The sequence below is a fragment of the Manis pentadactyla genome, chromosome 16 (assembly GCF_030020395.1).
Source record: "Manis pentadactyla isolate mManPen7 chromosome 16, mManPen7.hap1, whole genome shotgun sequence".
Taxonomy (NCBI): Eukaryota; Metazoa; Chordata; class Mammalia; order Pholidota; family Manidae; genus Manis; species Manis pentadactyla.
In genome coordinates, this window is record NC_080034.1 from 23523441 (window position 1) to 23545175 (window position 21735).

Sequence of the window (21735 nt, forward strand, 5' to 3'; positions counted from 1 at the left end):
AACTCGTTGGAGGTTACCACACAGGAACTGCCCTTTTTTTTTTTTGTTGCTTTGTTTTTGGTATCACTAAACCATTTTGCCTCTCTTTAAATACACATACATTGTGCTTCTTCTTCTAGGTCAGACTTTCTGTTTGGGTGTTTTCCATGCTTCATCATGTTGAGGGCTAAGACTCGGCTTTTCATGTGTTCACCTCATCACCTGAAGCAGCTAAAAGAATCATCAGACTCCAGGCTTATATGGCAGCGACTTCTGCACCAGCAACTGCCTCTTCACCCAGAATGGGCTGCTCTGGCTAAAAAGCAGCTGAAAGGCAAAAACCCAGAAGACCTAATATGGCACACTCCAGAAGGGCTCTCCATAAAGCCCTTATATTCCAGTAGGGATACCAAGGACTTGCCTGAAGAACTTCCAGGAGTGAAGCCGTTCACGCGGGGACCATATCCTACCATGTACACCTTTAGGCCCTGGACCATCCGTCAGTATGCTGGTTTTAGTACTGTGGAAGAGAGCAATAAGTTCTATAAGGACAATATTAAAGGTCAGATTTTAATATGAGACCTAATATTTATGATCAAACGTATACTTCCTAATCTTGGCTGTTTTGAAGGGAGTCTGGTTAATCTCTATAAAGATAGTCACTTGATAATTTTGCAGTTAAGACTATACACTGGAAAAAAAAGATATTTTTCAACTTCCATGGTTAAAAAGATATGTGAGGCAGAATAAAGTGCTAAATTCTTGAAAGCAAGCAACACTTACATACACATTGTGTAAAAGGAATCAGGTAAAGTGAATTTGTATGAAGAAAACAAATTGGTTTGCCTTTGAGAATCTTTTAATAACATTGTCAGGATAGGAATTGGAGGGGAAAATGGTTAAATAATGCCAAAAGAAAGTAATAAACAAATGATAATGTGATACAAATATATGTAGTACAATCTGGCTTCATGTCTCTGAAAATTATCTTAATTACTATTTTTTCTTATCTAAATTAAAATCACATTGTTTGAATGCTAAGCTTGAGGAAATGTAAGTTTGTTTGGCCCAGGGAGGACTGATCTTATATTTAGACTCTCTTGTCTTTTTTTGCATGGTTTTCATATTTCAGTTTCCCAGAATATTTGACTAGTCAAGACACCCTATTATGGTTATATTAAATAAAAGAACAAAAATAGCTAAGAGAGCATACAAATACTAAATTGTTAATTATTGACAGCCAGATCTTTTCATGAATCTTACAAAAATTTCTGTCAAAAATTGTTAAGATAAAAAATGTCAGTTTAACATGAGATAAATGAGATGTACCATTCTTATAGTGAGGATTGACAAAATGTGTACATTTTAGCACATGGGAAATAGCTTAGGAAGTATATCTACATTTATTTTGACACATATAAATCTAAAAATAATGTTTGCTATAAAAGCATACTATGATGAGATGAATCAATACTTTGAAGAGTGTTAAAGTAAATTGGTTTACTTTGATGCCAGCCTTATAACCCTACATTATTTTTCTTTGTATATTTAGCTGGTCAACAGGGATTATCCGTTGCCTTTGATCTGGCAACACATCGTGGCTATGATTCAGACAACCCTCGAGTTCGTGGTGATGTTGGAATGGCTGGAGTTGCTATTGACACTGTGGAAGATACTAAAATTCTCTTTGATGAAATTCCTTTAGAAAAAATGTCAGTTTCCATGACCATGAATGGAGCAGTTATTCCAATCCTTGCAAATTTTATAGTAACTGGAGAAGAGCAAGGCGTACCTAAAGAACAACTTACTGGTACAATCCAAAATGATATACTAAAGGAGTTTATGGTCAGAAATACTTACATTTTTCCTCCAGAACCATCCATGAAAATTATTGCAGACATTTTCCAGTATACAGCAAAGGTATCATCTGTGGTTATTATGTTTTTGCTGTAGTCTTCTGAATATAAGAATTTTAATGAAATAACCATAACCTAATTTGAATTTGGTAACTGAGGCAGAGTAAGAATTTTAGTATAAAGTCAGAGTGTGGGTTTTATGCATATTGTTAGTTTTTATTTTATTTTTTTAATGTTCTAATTTTATGGTCTGTAGCAATCTGTGTACGGGACATTTACTGTATTTTCTTTATTAAAAATTTATTCTCTGGTAATTGTTAGAATCAGGGAGGGCTCATAATTTACACTGCCTTATTTCTATCCAGAGTTCAGATTCAGTTTGGAAGTACACACTGTGTCAGACAGATGGAGTGTAAAATAGAAGTTTTACTTCTGCTAAAAACTGGATTTGAAGATATCAGTTATATCTGAAACCACAGTGACGTCCTAATATTTCACCCTGAATTAGGTTTATCTTCCTCAATCAGAGTGTTGAGGAAAGAAGGTTCTTAGAGTGTTTCTGTTTAGCAGCAATCCCTCCACAGAGAAACATAAAACTCCATTTTCCTCTGAGTAATTCACATATTTTCCCCCATCACTCTCACTTTGACTTGCTGGCATGCTGTGCCCTTTACCTACCTTGATGTTAGACTGTTATTTCATGGCAAAAGGCAACTCTCTCATCCACCATTAAACCTCTTATTTGATCTCTTACCTTTTATAATTGCTGTTATCTCAGATATCTTGCAAGCATTGCCTGCTCTCTTAATTTGATATTTTGCTTTTACACTTTGCAGTTTTAGTTCTTTTCATATATTTTATTTGCCCATGGAAGTTTTTTTATATAGAATTGCATATTTCTATCACCCTTTTCAATTTCAAGAACATATGTAGAAGATTGCGTTTAGCCTGTGGCAAACACACAAATAGCAGTAGCTTAAGCTAAATAGGAGTCAGTTCTCTTTCATCAAAAAGAAGGTGGAAGGTAGGCTACCAGGGGTAAAAATTTATGACCTTTTGAAAGATCCTAATGTCATCTACAAGTTCAAAATTACTTTGTATCATCTTTCATGTAAGTGATAAAAATTAAGTTTCAGATTCTGATCAAATAATGCTATATTGTAGCATTTTGTAAATTAGACTTTTGTATTATTCTCTTAAAAAATTTTTAATTGTGGTAAAATACACAACATAAAATTTACCATCTTAACTTTTTTTAAGTGTACAATTCAGTTGCATTGAGTAGTCTCACTCTTGTGCAGCCATCACCATTTCCAGAATTCTTTTCATCTTGCAGAATAGTAACTCCCCATCCTTCCCTCCCTCCAGCCCCTGGCAACTACCATTCTACTTTCTGTCTATGAGTTTGACTGCTCTAGGTACCTTATATAAGTGGAATCATACAGTGTTTTATGTTTTGTGACTGGTTTATTTCACTTAGCATAATGTCCCTAAAGGTTCATCCATGTCATAGTATTGAATTTCACCCATAAAATTAACTTCCTTTTTAAGGCTGCATAATGTGCCAATATTCCATATTTCTGTTCTTAAATTCTGCTGCTACTTAAACCTCTCTGTAAAGAAGCACCTATTTGTTCCCTTGCTTCTTTGAAAACTCTCCATATACTCAAGTAGTCTCTCAAGTCCATGTGATTCAATCCCCTTATTGTTTTTGTGATGGATATTTTTCGGGAGTTTTTGGTTAGTTACAAATGAAATATTTGCAGATGTAAATTACAGGTAATCCATAGCATATGTTAACAACTAACAGTTTTTGAATGCTTAATATATTCTGCCATAATACTAAGTGGTTTAGGTGAATCATTTCATTTAATCCTATAATGAGTCCATGAGGAGGTGTAATTATTATCTCTGCTTTATACTTAGGAAGCCAAGGAGTAACAAGGCTGAGAAACTTTCCTTTAGACTTCATGGCTTGTTAAGTGACACAGCTAGAATTTGAGCAGCGTGATTCCAGAGCCTCTGTTCTTTTTTTTTTTAATTGAAGTATAGTTGATATGTAATCTTATATTGGTTTCAGGTATACAACAGTGTTTCAACAGTTACCCATATTATTAAATCCTCACACCCATTAGTATAGTTACTATCTGTCAACATAGGAATTGTTACAGAATCATTGACTATATTCTCCATACTGCACTACCATCCCTGTGACCAACTTATATTATGATTGGGAATTTTTGTACCCTTTTATCCCCCTCAATCTCCCCACCAACCCATCTCCCATGGTAACCACTCATCACTTCTCAGTGTCTGTGAGTCTGTTGCTATCTTTTTCACTTTGCCTTGTTTTGTTTTAAGGTTCCACAAATAAGTGAAGTCATACATTTCTCCACCTGGTTTATTTCACTTAGTGTAATACCCTGTAGGTCCATACATGGATAAATGGCAAATTTGTTACAAATGGCAGGATTTCTCTCTTTTTTATGGTGGAATGATATTCCATTGTGTATACATACTACATCTTTATTCACTAATCTATTGTGGCAATAAACATAGGGGTGCATATACCTTTTTGAATCAGGAATTTTGTTTTCTAAGGTAGATTCCTAGAAGTGGAATTACTGGGTTGTATAGTATTTCTATTTTTTAGTTTTTTGAGGAACCTCCGTGCTGCTTTCCACAGTGGCTGTTCCAATTTACATTCCCACCAACAGTGTCAGAGGGTTCCCTTTTCTCTGCATCCTTGCCAGTACATGTTCTTGTCTTTTGGATAGTGGCCTTTCTGACTAGTGTGAGGTGATAACCTCATTGTAGTTTTGATTTGCATTTCCCTGATAATTAGCAATGTGGAGCATCTTTTCATATGCCTGTTGGCCATCTGTAGTTCTTCCTTGGAAAAATGTCTGTTCAGATCTTCCACCCATTTTTTAATTGGATTACCTTTTTTTTGGTGTTAAGTCATAGGAGTTATTCATATATTTTGGATGTTAACCCATTATTGGATAAATCATTTATGAATATATTCTCCCATACTGTAGGATGCCTTTTCATTCTGCTGATGGTGTCCTTTGCTGCACAGACAAACTAAAAACTTTGCTTTTTAGTTTGATGTAGTCTCACTTGTTCATTTTTTATTTTCTTTTCCGTGTCTGGAGAGATGTGTCCAGAAAAATATTGCTCATGCCTATGTTCAAGAGATTTTTGCCTGTTTTCTCCTAAGGGTTTTATGGTTTCATGTCTTACATTTAGGTCTTTAATCCATTTCAAGTTTATTTTTGTATATGGAATTAGACAGTAATCCAGTTTTATTCTCTTGCATGTAGCTGCTTAATTTTCCCAACACCAGTTGTTGAAGAGACTGTCTTTTTCCTACTGTATATTCATGGCTCATTTATCATATATTAATTGACCATATATGTGTGGGTTTATATCTAGGCTCTCAGTTCCATTGATCCATGGGTCTGTTCTTTCACTGTTAGCATACTCTTTTAATTACTGTAGCTTTGTAATATAACTTCAAGTCAGGACGCATAATACCACCAGCTTTGTTCTTCTTTCTCAGGATTACTTTGGCTATTCAGGGTCTTTTGTGATTCCATATGAATTTTAGAATTATTTGCTCTAGTTCATTGAAAAATGCTGATGGTATTTTGGTAGGGATTGCATTGAATTTGTAATTTGCTTTGGGCAGGATGGCCATTTTGATAATATTAATTCTTCCTATCCATGAGCATGGGATATATTTTCATTTATTTGTGCTTCTTTAATTTCTCTCATGAGTGCCTTACAGTTTTCAGAGTAGAGGTCTTTCACCTCCTTGGTTCGGTTTATTCCTCGGTATTTTATTCTTTTTGATGAAATTGTAAATGGAATTGTTTTCCTGATTTCTCTTTCTGCTAGTTCCTTGTTACTGTATAGGAACCCATGTTCTTAACCACTGTATTGAGTTTCTGTCATTTAGTTTTTATTATTTTGTGTTGGGTTGATTCTTGGAAAGGATAATAATTTTGGGGCTCTGTAGTATATTCTACCTAAGATGAAATTTTAGGCCAACAGTGGAAATGCCATTGTGGTAGAACGAACCCATCTGGGATATGCTTTGCATTAAATGTCACAGTAAATCAAACTGAAATCTTTGATTTTTAAGCCGTGCATTTCATCCTGTTTTGTTTCAATATGTAGTGCTAAAGATTAAATCATTTTCCTTTTTCTCCTCCATCATGTACGTGGATAAATAAGAAAATATACCTACTAAATAATTAAATTCATACGTGTTCAGCAGATTAGCCCAAATTTATAGGATCTTAGGACCTCTTGCGAGGTTGCAGTCATTGGTTTGGAATTAAAGATGTTTTATTCAGTTCTTTGACCAAAGGTTGCATTTCTAAACTCAGCTAGCTTATTTCAAACTTTAAACTGGCTCTGAAGGAAGGTCAGTGAAAATTGTTTTCCACTAGAAAAATAAAATAGGTACAGTCCTTACAATGGTTCACTGTGGATCAGCCATTTAATTTGAAGAATGAATTACATGAAGCAAAGCAAACATTAAATATTCTCAGTTTATATTAAAAACTACTTGGTATATCTCAGTTGAACATCATTTAAAAATAATATTATATTTTAGAAATAGGTTTAATAAAACCTTTTAATATTTCTATTCACTGTGGTATTTATTATTTTCTATAGCACATGCCAAAATTTAATTCAATTTCAATTAGTGGTTACCATATGCAAGAGGCAGGGGCTGATGCCATTCTGGAACTCGCCTATACTATAGCAGATGGACTGGAGTATTGTAGAACTGGACTCCAAGCAGGCCTGACAATTGATGAGTTTGCACCAAGGTGAGAAAATTCACTCATATACTATCTCAACATTAAGAAAATTCAAAGGACCATTTTATGAGTGTATAGCAACATATCTTGTTACAATGAATTTGTATGTGTAAATATATAGGTTCTCTCATGTTTTATCTAAGTGGTAATGAGATAACAAGCCAATACTATTTATAATTCAAAATCTGAAATAAATTTCTACTTTTTGTTAAATTAGAGGGATCTTGTCTCCAGCTATTCAGAAAACACAATATGCACATTTTGATAATTAATATTAAAATGTAAACATGATGTCTGAGACAGATTTGCTTTTATTCTTTAAAAATTTTCTATTTAAACAGAAGTCATCTATCGTTTTTTTTTCATTGCACTTACGTAATATAAATTCTTTGAAATGCACAGTGCTATTAAAAACATTTCAGTTTCAAAACAGCCTGTTAATAAAGTTCTATGAAAAATGTTGAAAAAATTAAGTTTACAAGGAATTTAAAATTGGTGAGCAGGTCATAAATCGTTCAGATGAGCAATGAATTGCTAAACTTTGTTGTGATTCAAGCACTAGTTTGTATGCTGGGAATACAACATGTGAAAATACAGCTTCTACTCTCGGGGAGTTTATAGACTATAGTGAATATAGTTTATAATGAATGCTCCTTTACACTAGGGACTGTTGCATACTTACTGTGATAGGGTTCTCAGAGTGTGGTCCAAGGACTTCTGGGGTGGCTAAAACCCTTCCTGAGGTCTTCAAGGTCAAAACTGTTTGAATGGTTATATTGGGACTTTGTCTTTTTCACTTTCAGTCTTTCAGGAGTGTACAGTAGTGTTGTCCAGAGGGACAGTGATATGTGATGTTGCAACAGATTGAATGCAGAAGCAGATACAATACTGCAGCTCTCTTCCCTTAAGCCACACATTAAAGAGACTTGTAAAAATGTAAAACAATGATTATTACATTTTTTTTTGCTTCAGTAAAGTAATTTTTAATAAAAATGTTAGTATGTTAACATGTTTTAAGTTTATTGTTATTTCTAAATGAATTAATATATAAAATATTGATAGATATTATCCAAATGAAGTATCATTCCATGGATCTTTAGTAATTTTTAAGAGTGGAAAAAGATCCTGAGACAAATATTTGAGAACTGCTATGTTAAAAACCTCTTCCAAGTGTGTATTGAGAATTTTTATTAGGTTTTAGTTTCCTTCAAGTTCACCTTGTTTCATATAATGAAACACAACCTTTATGCCTTTAGATGTAGACAAGTTAATAAATGTATAAATCAGCTATCGGATATAGGTAAGAGGTAGTAGTGGGGTTGGGGAAAATTGGATAAATACATGCCTAGGGCAAATACACAGTCATCCTTTAGAAGAAAAATTCCTTCCTACCCAAAGAAAACAAGTTTGGTTTTTTATTCCCTTTGTAGGCTACCCCTGCCTTACATACTGGGTATTCTTGAAATGTTTTATTTCTAGAAAATGATTCATTCTTTAATTAAGGACACAAGGGGAACTTCTTTCCTATAGAAAACCAGTTGTAAAATATATAATTCTTACCTGAAGCAAATAATCACAGCCATTTCTTCTGTATGCATGCAACTGTACTTTTACATGTTAGATTTAAAGTTATTTAAGTATATATGCTTGACTTTAATTCAAATTAAGTTGTTTGAGATTAAAATCTGGAGAATGGTTTTCTTTTTCAGTGTGTGATATAATTGGTTTTATTTTCCATTATGTTGTGAAGTATAATCAAATTCTGGATTTAACATTACTATCATTACTATTTTAGGTTGTCTTTCTTCTGGGGAATTGGGATGAACTTCTATATGGAAATTGCAAAAATGAGAGCTGGGAGAAAACTCTGGTCTCACTTAATAGAGAAAATGTTTCAGCCTAAAAACTCTAAATCTCTTCTTCTGAGAGCACATTGTCAGACATCAGGATGGTCACTTACTGAGCAGGTATGCATGTAATTTAAAGTGTAGAATTTTAGTAAAGTCATATATTTTCTTCTAAGCAATGTGGCACAGTCATAAAATAGATTAAGAATCTATACACTAATATTTAAAAATCTTAAGTATTCTGAAGCCCAATGAACATTTGTTTTCACCTGTATTATAATATAAGTGCCTCCCTCTAGTGGTTAAAAAATATAATCATTTAAATCAGCTTATTTGTGATGCTGTTTTCTACTTTTTTAAAACAAAAACAAGTGATGATGAGGAAGAAGTGAAAATAATTAGTTAATATTGTCACAAATAATTTTAAGAGTTAAAATTCTTAACATAAAACTTAATTAAAAGTTGACTTTATACATATATATTATTTATTTTAGTTAGTGTTTTAAAAAGCATGCATGCAATCAGACCATTTAAAGATGATTATCACTCGAGTAATTTATTTCACTCTTAGAAAATTCTGTGGTGATGATCTTTTTTACATGTATTTTCTTTACATATAAATTATTTTGATACATTAAAAATAATTTAAAACTTTCATGTTACATTTCTTTTATACATTTAAAAGCAAATAAAAACTAATAAATTCCATATTAAATATAACTTCAGGTCCTTATAAATGGAGAAATATAGATTTCAGGGCTGAAAGGTACTATAATAATTGTTTTTGTCTTAATCTTCTCACTTTTATAGCTAAGGAAACTGAAATTAAAAAAGGTCCAATGACTTGCTCAAAGCACAATTAAGAAGCAGAATGAACTAGAATCCAGCTTTCCTATCTCATAGTCCATTGTTCATCTGTTTTATTAATCATTTATTGAGTGCTCGGTACCTCATTATGGTGGATACTTCAAGGTATACAAAATAATTAGGAGATAGTGAGTTATGAGATGAAGGATATTAATAATCTAAGTAGACAAAGTGTACATTCTTGATACATTTATAGAAGAACATTTAGGCAATACAAAAGCAAGCACAAGTATTTGATATTTTGGACAATTACAAGGGAACTGTTGTAGTGTCTAAGCAGACTAGGCACTCTGGCTCTTTAGTCTAAGTCTAGCTCATTTACTGATTTGTCTAAATTTATTTTCTTTTGAAGCCTAACATAGACATTGGCAAAGAAAGTATGCAGCAGTCACTGCTTATTCGTACCATCTTTTACAGCTACAATATACATCAACTCTTGCTTTGTTTTGTTGTTTTTCTTTTCACTGAATATTTTAGGATCCTTACAATAACATTATTCGTACCACAGTGGAAGCAATGGCAGCAGTGTTTGGAGGGACTCAGTCTTTGCACACAAATTCTTTTGATGAAGCCTTGGGTTTGCCAACGGTGAAAAGTGCTCGAATTGCCAGGAACACACAAATCATCATTCAGGAAGAATCTGGGATTCCCAAAGTGGCTGATCCTTGGGGAGGTTCATATATGATGGAGTCACTTACAAATGATGTTTGTGATGCTGCCTTGAAGGTCAGTTTCTCCACTTTGAAACTTTGCTTCCAGGATTTATAGCTGTTTTGGTTTATAAAAGAAATCATTTATAAATTTATATAAAGATTTATAAAATGTGCAAAAGAAAAGGGAATTTTAGATTTGACTTTATAGTATTCAAAACTGAAGCAATTTTAAAAACACATTTGTATTTGTATGAAAGTATTTTATTCAAAGAGTTAAAAAGACAACTAGTGTTAAAAGGCCATAAGAAAAAAAGCAGTTCTTTCTCCTCCACCTTCTTTTGTTCCTACTTCCCTAAGTTAGCTACATCTTTTGCTTTTGTTTTTAATCTCTGTATTTAAAAATTATATAGTGTTCAAATTCCATCAATTTTAGACACCATCTATTGCTTGCTAGTGTGGTAATTTAGTATTTTAGCTGATACCACTTCTTTCCCTTCTCCCATACTACCAATGTAAGTGTATCTCAATATAAAGCCTTCCTGAAGTCCTCTAAGGTTTTCTTTTGATTTAAACTGGTTTCTCTCTAGAGCTGCTGCCCTTTGCTGCCCTTTGACTTCCTGCCATAATCCTGGAATTCTTTTCTCCTGTGCTATGTTGAATCTGTATCCTGAATCCTGTGTCTGTTTCTTTTTTTATTTATCCATTGTTATGTTGAAGCACATCTGATGGGAACCTCCTAAAAGTGGTACATGGAAGATGAATTATTTGAAATTTTTAACATTAGAAAACATCTTTGTTTTATTCTCATGTTTGATTGATAGGCTGACTGGGTTTGAAATTATATTGGAAGTTTGTAAGCATATTTGTAAGCACTGACTGATCTTCTATTCTAGCTTCTGATATTTCTGTTCAGAAATCTGATGCCATTCTCACTCAGGATCCTTCTTTTGAAAGTTTCATGATGTCTTCTTTATTTCTGTGTTGATGTGCTTTCTTGTGTGTATTTTTTCCTACATTGTACTGAAGCTTTGCTGGTCATATTTCATCTGGCCTATTTTTCATGTTCTCAGAGCTGTGGAAAATTGTCTTGTATTATTTCTTTGATACTTTTCCTCCTGCCATTTTTCTGTGGTTTCTCTTTCTATAACTCCTAGTTATTGGGGAAGGATCTCCTTAAATGATACTCTGATATACTTATCTGTTCTATACTGCATCTTTGAGTTTTTGTTCTGTATTCTTGACTCACACTTTATCATTCTACTTAAATACTTTAAAATTCACATACCATATTTTTCATGTCCAGAAGCTCATTTTTGCTTTCTAATTTTCCTCCTTGTATGTCATACTACTTGTTTCATTAATAGAGAATCTCTTCTTCTTTTCCTGAAGGTATTCATTATATTTTTCAAAATTTTCTTCTCTATCCTATGTTTGTTTCCTTTGTATGCCATTTGTCTTTAGTCTTTCATTCAGAATGCAGTTCTTTTTATTTCAGCAAGACATCTTACCCTTGCCTCTCTCTCCTTGGTGCTTGATAGTCCATTGCTTCTCTAGTTCATTTTCTACAGACAGTAAACTGGTTCTGATGACAGAATTGGAATCTCAAGTCATTCCCCTTTTTTAGCTCCCTGTCTTACCCTTGGCTGCTATTGAACCTAATACAGATTTTTCTTCTTCAAATTCTTCAGGGGAAAACTGGTTTGACCTTGTTCCTTTCTGCTAGGTCATTTACCATTCTACTAACCATTTTCCACCATCTCATGTATATATGAGGCTGTGATTGAAAGTTTACATGTTTCTTTGTATCACTAAAGATGGCATTGTATCATTACTCTGCTGTTCAAATAGAATATAAAATTGCATTTAGAAATATATTTTTTAAATAGTCTTTATTTATATATGTATATAACCACAAAAAGTTTATTTATGTAACCAAAAATAAAGATTAGAGAATTGATGTTATCTTTAGTTTTCCACCAAGATTGAATGGGAAGTTTTGTGTTTTCCAGAATATACTTGTTAGTTTTTCTGTTATATTTTCAAGTCACTTTAAAAACAGAATTTCTTTCTTTTTTTATTGAGATAGGACTTACATATAACATTGTATTTGTTTAAGGTATACAAAATGATGATTTCATATATGTATATATTGCAGAATGATTACCAGAATAAGTTTAGTTAATGTCCATTACCAAACTTAGTTAATATTATTTTTCTTGTGATGATAACTTTTAAGATCTACTCTCTTAGCAACTTTGAAATATACAATATAGTATTGTTAACTCTGCAGAACTTCTAATTCATGCTTTTGATGTTAACTTAATTATCTTTTATGAAACATTAAGTTTATCACTAAAATAGTTATAAATTTGTTAGTATGGGCAGTTATGTAACATAACACCTTTGTATAGTTTACAAAAATATTCATATTCTCTTCTAGTCTTATTAATCTGTCTTTCTTATTAGCTCATTAATGAAATTGAAGAGCTGGGTGGGATGGCCAAAGCTGTAGCAGAGGGAATACCTAAACTTCAAATTGAACAATGTGCTGCCCGAAAACAAGCTAGAATAGACTCTGGTAAGATAAAGTGGAAAAGTTTATATGTGAAATCCAGTGTTTAAAAGTAAATAATAATTTCTGTTTGGAGATTACATATATGTTTAATAAAAGAAAAATGATAGAACAATGAAACTTGGGTAAAATGTTTCTTATCTATGTCTAATTATCTAACTTTGTATTTTTATATACATGTATGCATATGAGCAATCATGTAAAAAGTAGGTGTGGCAGTGTGCCCACTGTGTGTATGTACATGTGTGTGAGTGGATCTTTACAATATTTTGAAGATGACATTATTATTGGTCATTGTGCTCTACATTGGAGTATTCATTCATTCATTCATTTTTTCAGTCAGTCAGTAGTTCTTTAGTTGTTGGTATTTGAGACACTACTGTGTGGGCATATAGTTGTGAACAGAGAAACATAGTCTCTGTGTCTGTAGAGCTTACATTTCAGCAAGAGAGAAAATGAACACGTGAACAAATAATAATTACAAATTCAGATATGTTTTATGAAGGAAATAAGAAGGGATATATCCTGAGGTAGAGGTGGCAGGATGTTTTAGAATAATAAAGTAGTAGCTTGAGGTGAAGTATATTCTTTATCATTTTAAGGAAGTGTCTTTGTAATTCTGGTTTATTGCTTATAGATTTTAAAGGTATTTTTTGTTAAAAGTGATTGGCTATAAGAATTCAAGGAATTATTAGAAAGCTATTGAATGTTAGTCCTCTATCTTATAAATCTTAAATGGTAGCTGCTATTACTGTATTAATTTTGTAGTATCAGAAGAGGGTTTATCTGAAACTCTGGGAAAGAATGTAGTTTGAGAAAATAATAAAAAGTCCTCCCTTACAGAGATTTTGATATATACCTGTTCTTTCTTTTCCGATTCCTATCACGTATTGGGATTTTATAATCTATATTGAAGGTTCATAAAGAGTTAACACTCTTAAAAGTACTAAACTTATAAGGAAAATACATGAAGATCAGATAATTACTATTAGGCAATTATTTGTGAATAGAATCTACATGTTATTTTTCTCTGGGAAATTAACAGGTTCTGAGGTAATTGTTGGAGTAAATAAGTACCAGTTGGAAAAAGAAGAATCTGTGGATGTTCTCGCTATTGACAATACTTCAGTGCGTAACAAGCAGATTGAAAAACTTAAGAAGGTAATCATAGCTATCAAGTTTTGAGTGTTTTCTGTGTTCTGGGCACTGTCTAAGCCCTTACATTGTCCTGCTTAATCCCCAAAACAACAGTCTGAGGTGGGTATTATTTCCCAACATTTTAAAGATAAGGAGACTGAAGATAAGGGAGATTGAGAAACTTAACTGGGATAAATAATTGCTCACTCAAGACTGATATCTAAGTGTATTGATACCAAACACTCATGTTTTAAATCATGATACCTGCCTCTGTGAAACTGATAAGGAGTTATTAAAAAACCACACCATAATAGTAAAAATAATACCTCAGATTAGAACTAAGGTTTAGATTATTATGTAACTCACTCAAAGTTAAAAGCAATATTAAATTTAGAATCGGTAATTGAACCCAGAGCTTCTCACTGTAATTTATTTCCAGTAGACCATGTTTTCTGATACTACTATGAAATAATCATTTGCTTTCTGTTTTGTTTTTGTTTTTTTAATTAAAATACATTTTAATAGTGCTTTGGTATGACATAGTTTATAATGAAATGTATTTATTTTGATTGAAACTAGAGTACTGTCTTAACTTTTTATTTCCAATTTTGCACTGAGATGATCCAAAGTTTATGAAATGCTGAAACAGATAAAACACATAATTCTTTTGTGTTTGTCTCCATTGTATGAAGCTACCTTGGTCTCTTAATCCATGGCTTTTGTAATCATTGCTCTTTCTAAGGCAGGAAATTTAAAATTCTTTAATGGTTTTTCTCTGTTTACTTTCCCTGTGATGGTTTAAGATAGGACTTTTTTCCCCTCAATTCACATATTCTTTAAGAATCTAATAGACTTTGTCCAGTTAGACCAAATGTGTGACTATTATTTTTTTCTAGTAGAATTAATGGCAGATGTTTAATATTATTTCCTTTTTCATCCTTAATCAGGAGATAATGACTTTCCTCTTACATTTTTGTCATTTTTTAAAAAGGCCCTATTTAGGATATAGCATTTTATTTCCCAGTGATCACAAAAGTTTCAATATTTATTATATTTGGAAAACCCCTTTTCTTCTCTCTTATATTTTAGGCTTTTACTAACTCTAGGTCCTCACAGCTTGAAGAATTATGTCTACCTTTAATGATGGTAAATCTTATTTCGAGCAAGAGAGAGAAATCAAATATTATAATGATAATGGAGTTGGGTTTTTCTTTATCCTTAATTTAAATTTTCTAGTCCATCTCTGCTTATAGATACTACTTGATTTTAGTGGCATTTAGAGGAGTATAATATTTTAGATTTTTCTACAGCTAGTAAAACTTGTAAAAGAAGTTGCATTTTAGGTATCTTTGTTTATTTAGGCAGGTTTTTGGCAGAGCAGAGTATAACTAGGACCTGAGGGAAAAGTTTTTAACTGTGCTTTTTACTGTCTTTATCTCTCTGCTGCAGTATTTCTCATTGTCTCTGTCTCTCTCTCTCCCAGTATTATTATTATTATTTTTATTATTTTCAGTTAAGGAATAGGCTTTAGTAGGGAAAGGGAAGACTTATTAGGCCATCTACTGGTATTATTTTTAAATAGAAAGCATAACAATATACATACATGTTATTACCAATATGTTGTTAATTAGCTAAGGGAAACTTAAAGTTGTAATCTTTTTTTTCTTCCTTCTCACTGTTAATCTTTAGCATGCCTTTGAAATTCCTCATATAAGAGATCCACTTGTTTTCAATGTCTTGGTATATTATAAAAGCCTAAGTACAGATACTGCTGGAAGAGTCAGCACTGTTACTTATTATTACCCCACTTCTTTCTGATTTATCAGGGTTATACGGAATTTAATTATTTTAGGACATCCATAAATGTTTATTGAATGAATAAATTGAATATCAGCCCTGGGATACCTATTACTCTCTCTTTTTTTCTTTTGTTTTTGAGGTTAGGATTATGGAAAAATTTCCATATGACGTAGATAGAGTCTAATTCGTGATCTCTGTTTTAGTCTCTGTTCAAGTAAATTGTCTCTTTCCTTGACCTTTTCCATAAGGTTAAATCCAGCAGGGATCAAGCTGTGGCTGCGAGGTGTCTCACTGCCCTGACTGAGTGTGCTGCCAGTGGCGATGGGAATATTCTGGCTCTCGCAGTGGATGCAGCTCGTGCAAGGTGAGGATATGTAAATTTGGAGATTTCCAAATACTAAGAGTTGACCAGTTTAGCTTTCCAGGGTGTACTTAATTAAAAGATTGATCCTGTGCACCATGTGAGCCTTAAAGAAAATAAAGGAAACTAATTTTGTTTTTCTTAAAACACCTGTGCATTTAAAACATTCATATATTTTGAATGGAGTGTATTAATACCAGTGTATTTCCCTATAGCTCAGGACATTTGATGTTATTGTAATGAGTCCATGTCACTGATTTGCAGGTTGACTTTTGAGTATAGGGAGTCATTATTGTTAGATAGTAAGCAAACTGCCCTTTGTCCAGAGGTAGACAATGTCTGTTCTTCCGAGCCTATTCACTGTATAGACATCTTTGAAAAGATAGTCCAGAATAAAAGGCAGGCAGTGCTTTGCCTCACAGGATGTGCAGAAAAGCGAGTGATCCACAGAAACTTTTCTTCCAATATGTGATAGTCACTAAATAAATTATTTTTGCTTTTCTAATTTTTTGCTTAATATAATGAACTTTTTTTAAACATGTTTTAAGTGTTTAAGAGGTAGAGCAAATAGTATGTGGGTTGGTTTATTTTTCACTTTCAATTTCTTAAATAAAATGATTTATTTTTCAGTTTTAATTTCTTAAAAGAAATAAAATGATTTCTCTGCTTAAAATCATAAGGTATCCCATTCCTTTTAAATTAATACTTAATCTTACCATGGCCTGCAAGAATGTGCTAGATGTGACTCTTGCCTTCCTCTCTGACCTCATCTTACCCTACTTCCTTAATTATGCTGTGTCCCCAATGTCCTTCTTTCTATTTTTTGAAAAAAAAATAATATTTTCCTACCTCTCAGGGTCTTTGCAGTTAGTGTTTTATTTTTCAAATACTCTTCCCTCCATGTTCCCTTTAGTTTCTCATTCTCATCATTTTAGTCATAGTTTAAAAGTTACATCTTCGTGTCTTTATTATCTTTAAAATGGCTTTCCCAGATATCCAATTCCATTTTGCTTATTTAAGTGTCTTTGCAATACTTACTACCACATGAAATTATTTAATTGTTTGTTTGTATATCATCTGTATCTGTTAACTAGATGATGAGTTCTTTAAGAGCGGATACTTTTTTCAGTCTTATTATCACTGTATCTCTACCACTTACCACTGCTTGGCCCATATTATTAGGCACCAATACATGTTGAATTAATTAATTAACAAGTAGATGGAATGTGTTGAAATATTTGCTTTTTATCAAAAAATATACATGAGAATCTTGCTCTTTTCCCATTCATATTAAGTGTTGAATTATTCTTCAAACTTTAGATACTTGTGTATTTGTAGTTTTTGGTCATTCAGTCATTATTTTGTTTGACAAATGTTGAAAATATTACTATGTATAAAGGCATTCAGAATCATTTTCTCATAAGCATTCTGAGAAAGATGTTTTCATGAGTGCTGTAAAAAGCATTCTTAGATTTTCAAGAGCCTATTTTTAGATAATAAAATGTCTAATTATATTGAATATTACAGTAAGTATTGAATATAACATAACAAATAATGATGTTAACAGAACCTTCATTTAATATTTTAGATGTACAGTTGGAGAAATCACAGATGCCATGAAAAAGATATTTGGTGAACATAAAGCTAGTGATCGTATGGTGAGTGGAGCCTATCGCCAGGAATTTGGAGAAAGTAAAGAGATATCATTTGCTATTAAGAGGTAATAAGTGAGATTTCTTAAACCAGAATGTCATCATTTCTGTTAACACATCCCTATGAATCTACTGCAGGCTTAATTTTCTCACATACCACTTAGAAAATATTTGAATTGACTTTTCTGTTAGTATGTAGTTTTATGAAAATAGTATTTTGAACTTTCATCGTAGTCCCATTCAGGGATTTCTCATTTCAAACAAGTGTTTAACTAACATTGATATTGCTTCATATCCTCCAGGTACTTAGATTTCAGTCTCCTTACTATGGTATACCTTCATATTTTATTAATTTATTTACATTGTTTAATTGTTCAAATATTATACAATCTTAATTTTCCTATTTGAAAGTAAATATTTGGTTTCCAATAAATTGATTTCAAATAAATTGAAATCAGCCATCACTGAACTGATGGTAAATAACACTGTCAAGCATGATTTGAAAATAGAAGTTTATGTAAACTGATCATGCCTCCCATATAAAAAGTAGTTTCCTGATGCTTGTTTTTCTACGTCTTTGTAATAAATTTCCTACTAACATATACACTACTTGTATATGAGATAAGTATCAAAACAGCCAAGGGTAAAGTTGAAATGGGACATTGTTTCCTTTAAACAAAAATAAATGTAGTGCTTTCTCCTGTGTAGTGTTAATTTGTTGATTTAAGCAAGCATTTTGATTAGACATCATTGTAAGATACCACACTGCAGTCAGCTTGGGGGAGTTCACACTTGTGAAAGTTAGGTGAGATATGGACAGTTCAACACAGCTAGGGAGTCATATATTGTATGTATAAATAATGCTGAAAGGCACTTTATAGGTTACTTCAAAATATTCCTGTGTATTGTACTCTGGAGACTGGCTTGAAAAGTGAAAAGTTGTTGTTTTCTCATCTTGTTTCATTGTGATGTTCTCAGTGTTACGGGCTTACAGGCTGTGCCATATTTCAAACTTTCCTCTAAGGGGGATGGTAACATACTCAGGCTTTAATGCAGTTCTCAAGGTAAAATGGAGATATTAACAAAATACAAGTAAACAGATTAGGTGTTTTTAAATAAACAAGAGATTTGATGTAAGTATAGTTTTTATATCTAGCTTTTGCACAATTAATATGTAACTTTTGTATTTTGAAATGCTCTTAGGGTTAATAAATTCATGGAACATGAAGGTCGTAGACCTCGCCTTCTTGTGGCAAAAATGGGACAAGATGGACATGATAGAGGAGCAAAAGTTATTGCTACAGGATTTGCTGATCTTGGTTTTGATGTGGACATAGGTCCTCTTTTTCAGGTACTGAAAATTGTTGGGGATTTCAAAAAGTATGTCATAAATCACTTACATTTAGAAAAAAATAGTGTGAAGATGATACACCAAGATGATGTTTGTAAAGCTGTAAAAGAAGAACATGAATTTAACAAATTCCCTAATTTATTTTTAATGCATATACTCCAATTCGTTACATGGAAATAAGAATAAAATATAAATCATGTTTATGTACTTGTTACTCAGACTTTGTAAAAATCAATGTCTGTTTAGAACTAAAATTTTATTAGGCTTCTGAAACTAAGAAGATTACTTTCAAAGACTTCATGGTACTATTTTTTGAGATTTCACTAATGTTTTGTCAAGATAGCACACCAGGTTGGTGAGGAAAGTGTTTTAAAAGGGAAATCAAGCATCAGAGTGAGCTTAAGTCATAATTAGATTTTCTTTTTTCTCTACTCCAGTATAATTTGATTTAATCACTGAATATTAGTTGTCACAAGAAAATGATTTGTTGGAAGTATACCAAGCTGAAATTCTCTATAGAGTGATAAAACATTAATCATTCACTATAAAAACCTTTGGCTGAGGAATACATTGTAATAACTTTTATGTTAAAGGCTTTATCCACTACATATTTATTGATTATCTACCAGATAGCTAGGTTTTCTGAGTTGAATAAGATATGATTTTGTCTTCAGGGAGGTTACAGGCTCCTAAGAGAGAGATTGACTTAAACAGTAACCACAGCAGAGTAATAATAATTACTGTAATTAAAGTTTGGACAAGGAACTTGCCCAGGTATCCTAGGAACTTAGGTTAGAGCTGCTCCTTTCAGGAGCCTGGAGAACCAGGTAGGGAAGGGCATGCTAAGAAGGTTGGTTTGAGCGGAAGTGCAGAGCTGTGAGAGTGTATGATGTCTTCAGGTAACTGCAAGACGTTCAGAAAGATTAGGATACAGTGCTTGGATAGGTGTGTACATTGTGATGAGTAGCCTTAAATGCCATTCTGAGGAGTTTGAACTTCATCACAAAGGTGTTTGGGTAAAGTGGCACAATAAAAATTCACTTTCAAAAGCTCACTTTCTAGTAAGACAACTTTCTGAAGCATCTGGATGCAAGGAGTCCAGTTAGGATGTTCAGTGATCTGAATGAGAAACAATAAAGACTTTAACCGAGGCAGTGTCAGGGTCTTAGCAGAAATAAAAAGTCAGCTAAGATTTTGAAGAAAATTTAATGAAGGGGCTACTTACAGATATCAGGCAGGTTTAAGAGAACCAGCTTGTGGAATATTCATATAAATATATGGAACATTCATGTTAAGTTGGATATACATGTCTGAAGCATAGGAGAGAGGTCTCAATTATAGACAAGAATTTGAGACTTACTAATACATAAATGGTACTTAAAACCATGAAAATGGATGTAATTTTCCGTAAAGATGAGATACAACAAGATGAGAAGAGAACTTGAACTTAAAAAGGAATAGAGGAGAAGGAAGCAGCAAAGGAGTGAAAGGAAGTGGGATGAGTAGTGGGATAAAAACTAAGGAAGAAGAGTTTCAAGGAGAAGGAGGTACTGTGACTACACACCGCATGTTGGTCAGCTTCGACCAAGTCTGACAAATAATCATTCCATGTTCGCTAGCAAAGAAGTAAACCTTCCTGAAGAGGCCCAACCTTTGTAGAATGTCCAATAAGAGTTTCTCATTTAAAATGTTTAAATATTACTCTAGAAAACCTGGAAGAAATTGTTACTATAAAGAATTAGTCTGAACTTGTGGGATAGAACCTTGAACTGTGTCAGTAGGTAAATTCATAAATGTTTTCAGAGTCTTATAGGTTTTGTTAAGAATCTCAAATAAATAAGTAATTAAATATTTATACATTAATACATTTATATTATTTTTAATATTTTATGTTATTTTATATATTTATATGTATATATTTAGATTGATTTCATTCTTCCTATAGTTAAGTACTTTCCTATTCTATTTTTTTACTTATGTTCTACTACCCTTTTACTTTAGTTTTTTGTTTGGTTGGTTGTTTTAAATCGTGATCAAATATATTTCCAATATTTAGTAGTTAGCTTTTAGAAAATATTTTTCATAAAATAAAAGTAATTCAAAAGATTGTTAGCCATTGTCACTTAAAAGAATTTCTCAAAGAACCTGAAAGTTCATTTCTCCATTACATCCCATCTATAAGAGTATAATTTGCCTTTTAGTACCACCAACTTTGCTAATATAATATTAAAAAGTTTATCTGTGTCTGAAGGTACAATCCTGCAGTTCTCTGATGACTGATTTAGTCAAAATGAGATTTGAAATTTTGAAATTTTCAAACATTTGATATGTAAAATACATTTTATGTAAGTATAAAGCTTGAACTGAATTAAGTGGAAATTTAGTAAGTTTTGGTGACATGATATCAATGACAGATCATGCTTAATTAAATTTCATAAGCAATTTCTTTAAGCTCCTTAACTGGTTTCTAGAGTGCTCAGCAAAAATACGTACATTGTCTTTAAAGGTTTTAATTTCATGTGTTATTTTTCACAGACTCAACGTTTTACTTATGTGCTGTATTATTTACCTAGAGATCCTCTTGAATGTGTTTCCATTACTGAGTGTAGAATCTTTTGTTTCTACACTAAAATTGTGAGCCTTAAAATCTTGATAAATTAATAAAATATACAGATTTTGGTAATTTTTTATGCTTGTAATTGTGCAGTGGTTTCTAATGTGGCCTTATCTCCTCCAAATTTCTCAGTTTGTATTATAATTACAATGAGAAACTTACAGACATTTTTATGTGAAGTGATTTAAATACATGTAAATTATCAAGG

The 21735-nt window shown here is 32.3% G+C and overlaps 1 protein-coding gene across 1 annotated transcript in view; it reads left to right on the forward strand.

The window, feature by feature from the left end:
• The window catches only part of MMUT (methylmalonyl-CoA mutase), a 37213-nt gene that overhangs the window by 6737 nt on the left and 8741 nt on the right, over positions 1 to 21735 (forward strand). The window contains exons 2-11 of the mRNA XM_057494384.1: positions 120 to 541; positions 1532 to 1899; positions 6525 to 6682; positions 8469 to 8640; positions 9865 to 10113; positions 12507 to 12618; positions 13658 to 13773; positions 15798 to 15913; positions 17499 to 17630; positions 18766 to 18913. Of these exons, the coding sequence (XP_057350367.1) occupies positions 157 to 541; positions 1532 to 1899; positions 6525 to 6682; positions 8469 to 8640; positions 9865 to 10113; positions 12507 to 12618; positions 13658 to 13773; positions 15798 to 15913; positions 17499 to 17630; positions 18766 to 18913 (1956 nt within the window). The 5' untranslated portion in view covers positions 120 to 156. The remainder of the gene's footprint in view (positions 1 to 119; positions 542 to 1531; positions 1900 to 6524; positions 6683 to 8468; positions 8641 to 9864; positions 10114 to 12506; positions 12619 to 13657; positions 13774 to 15797; positions 15914 to 17498; positions 17631 to 18765; positions 18914 to 21735) is intronic.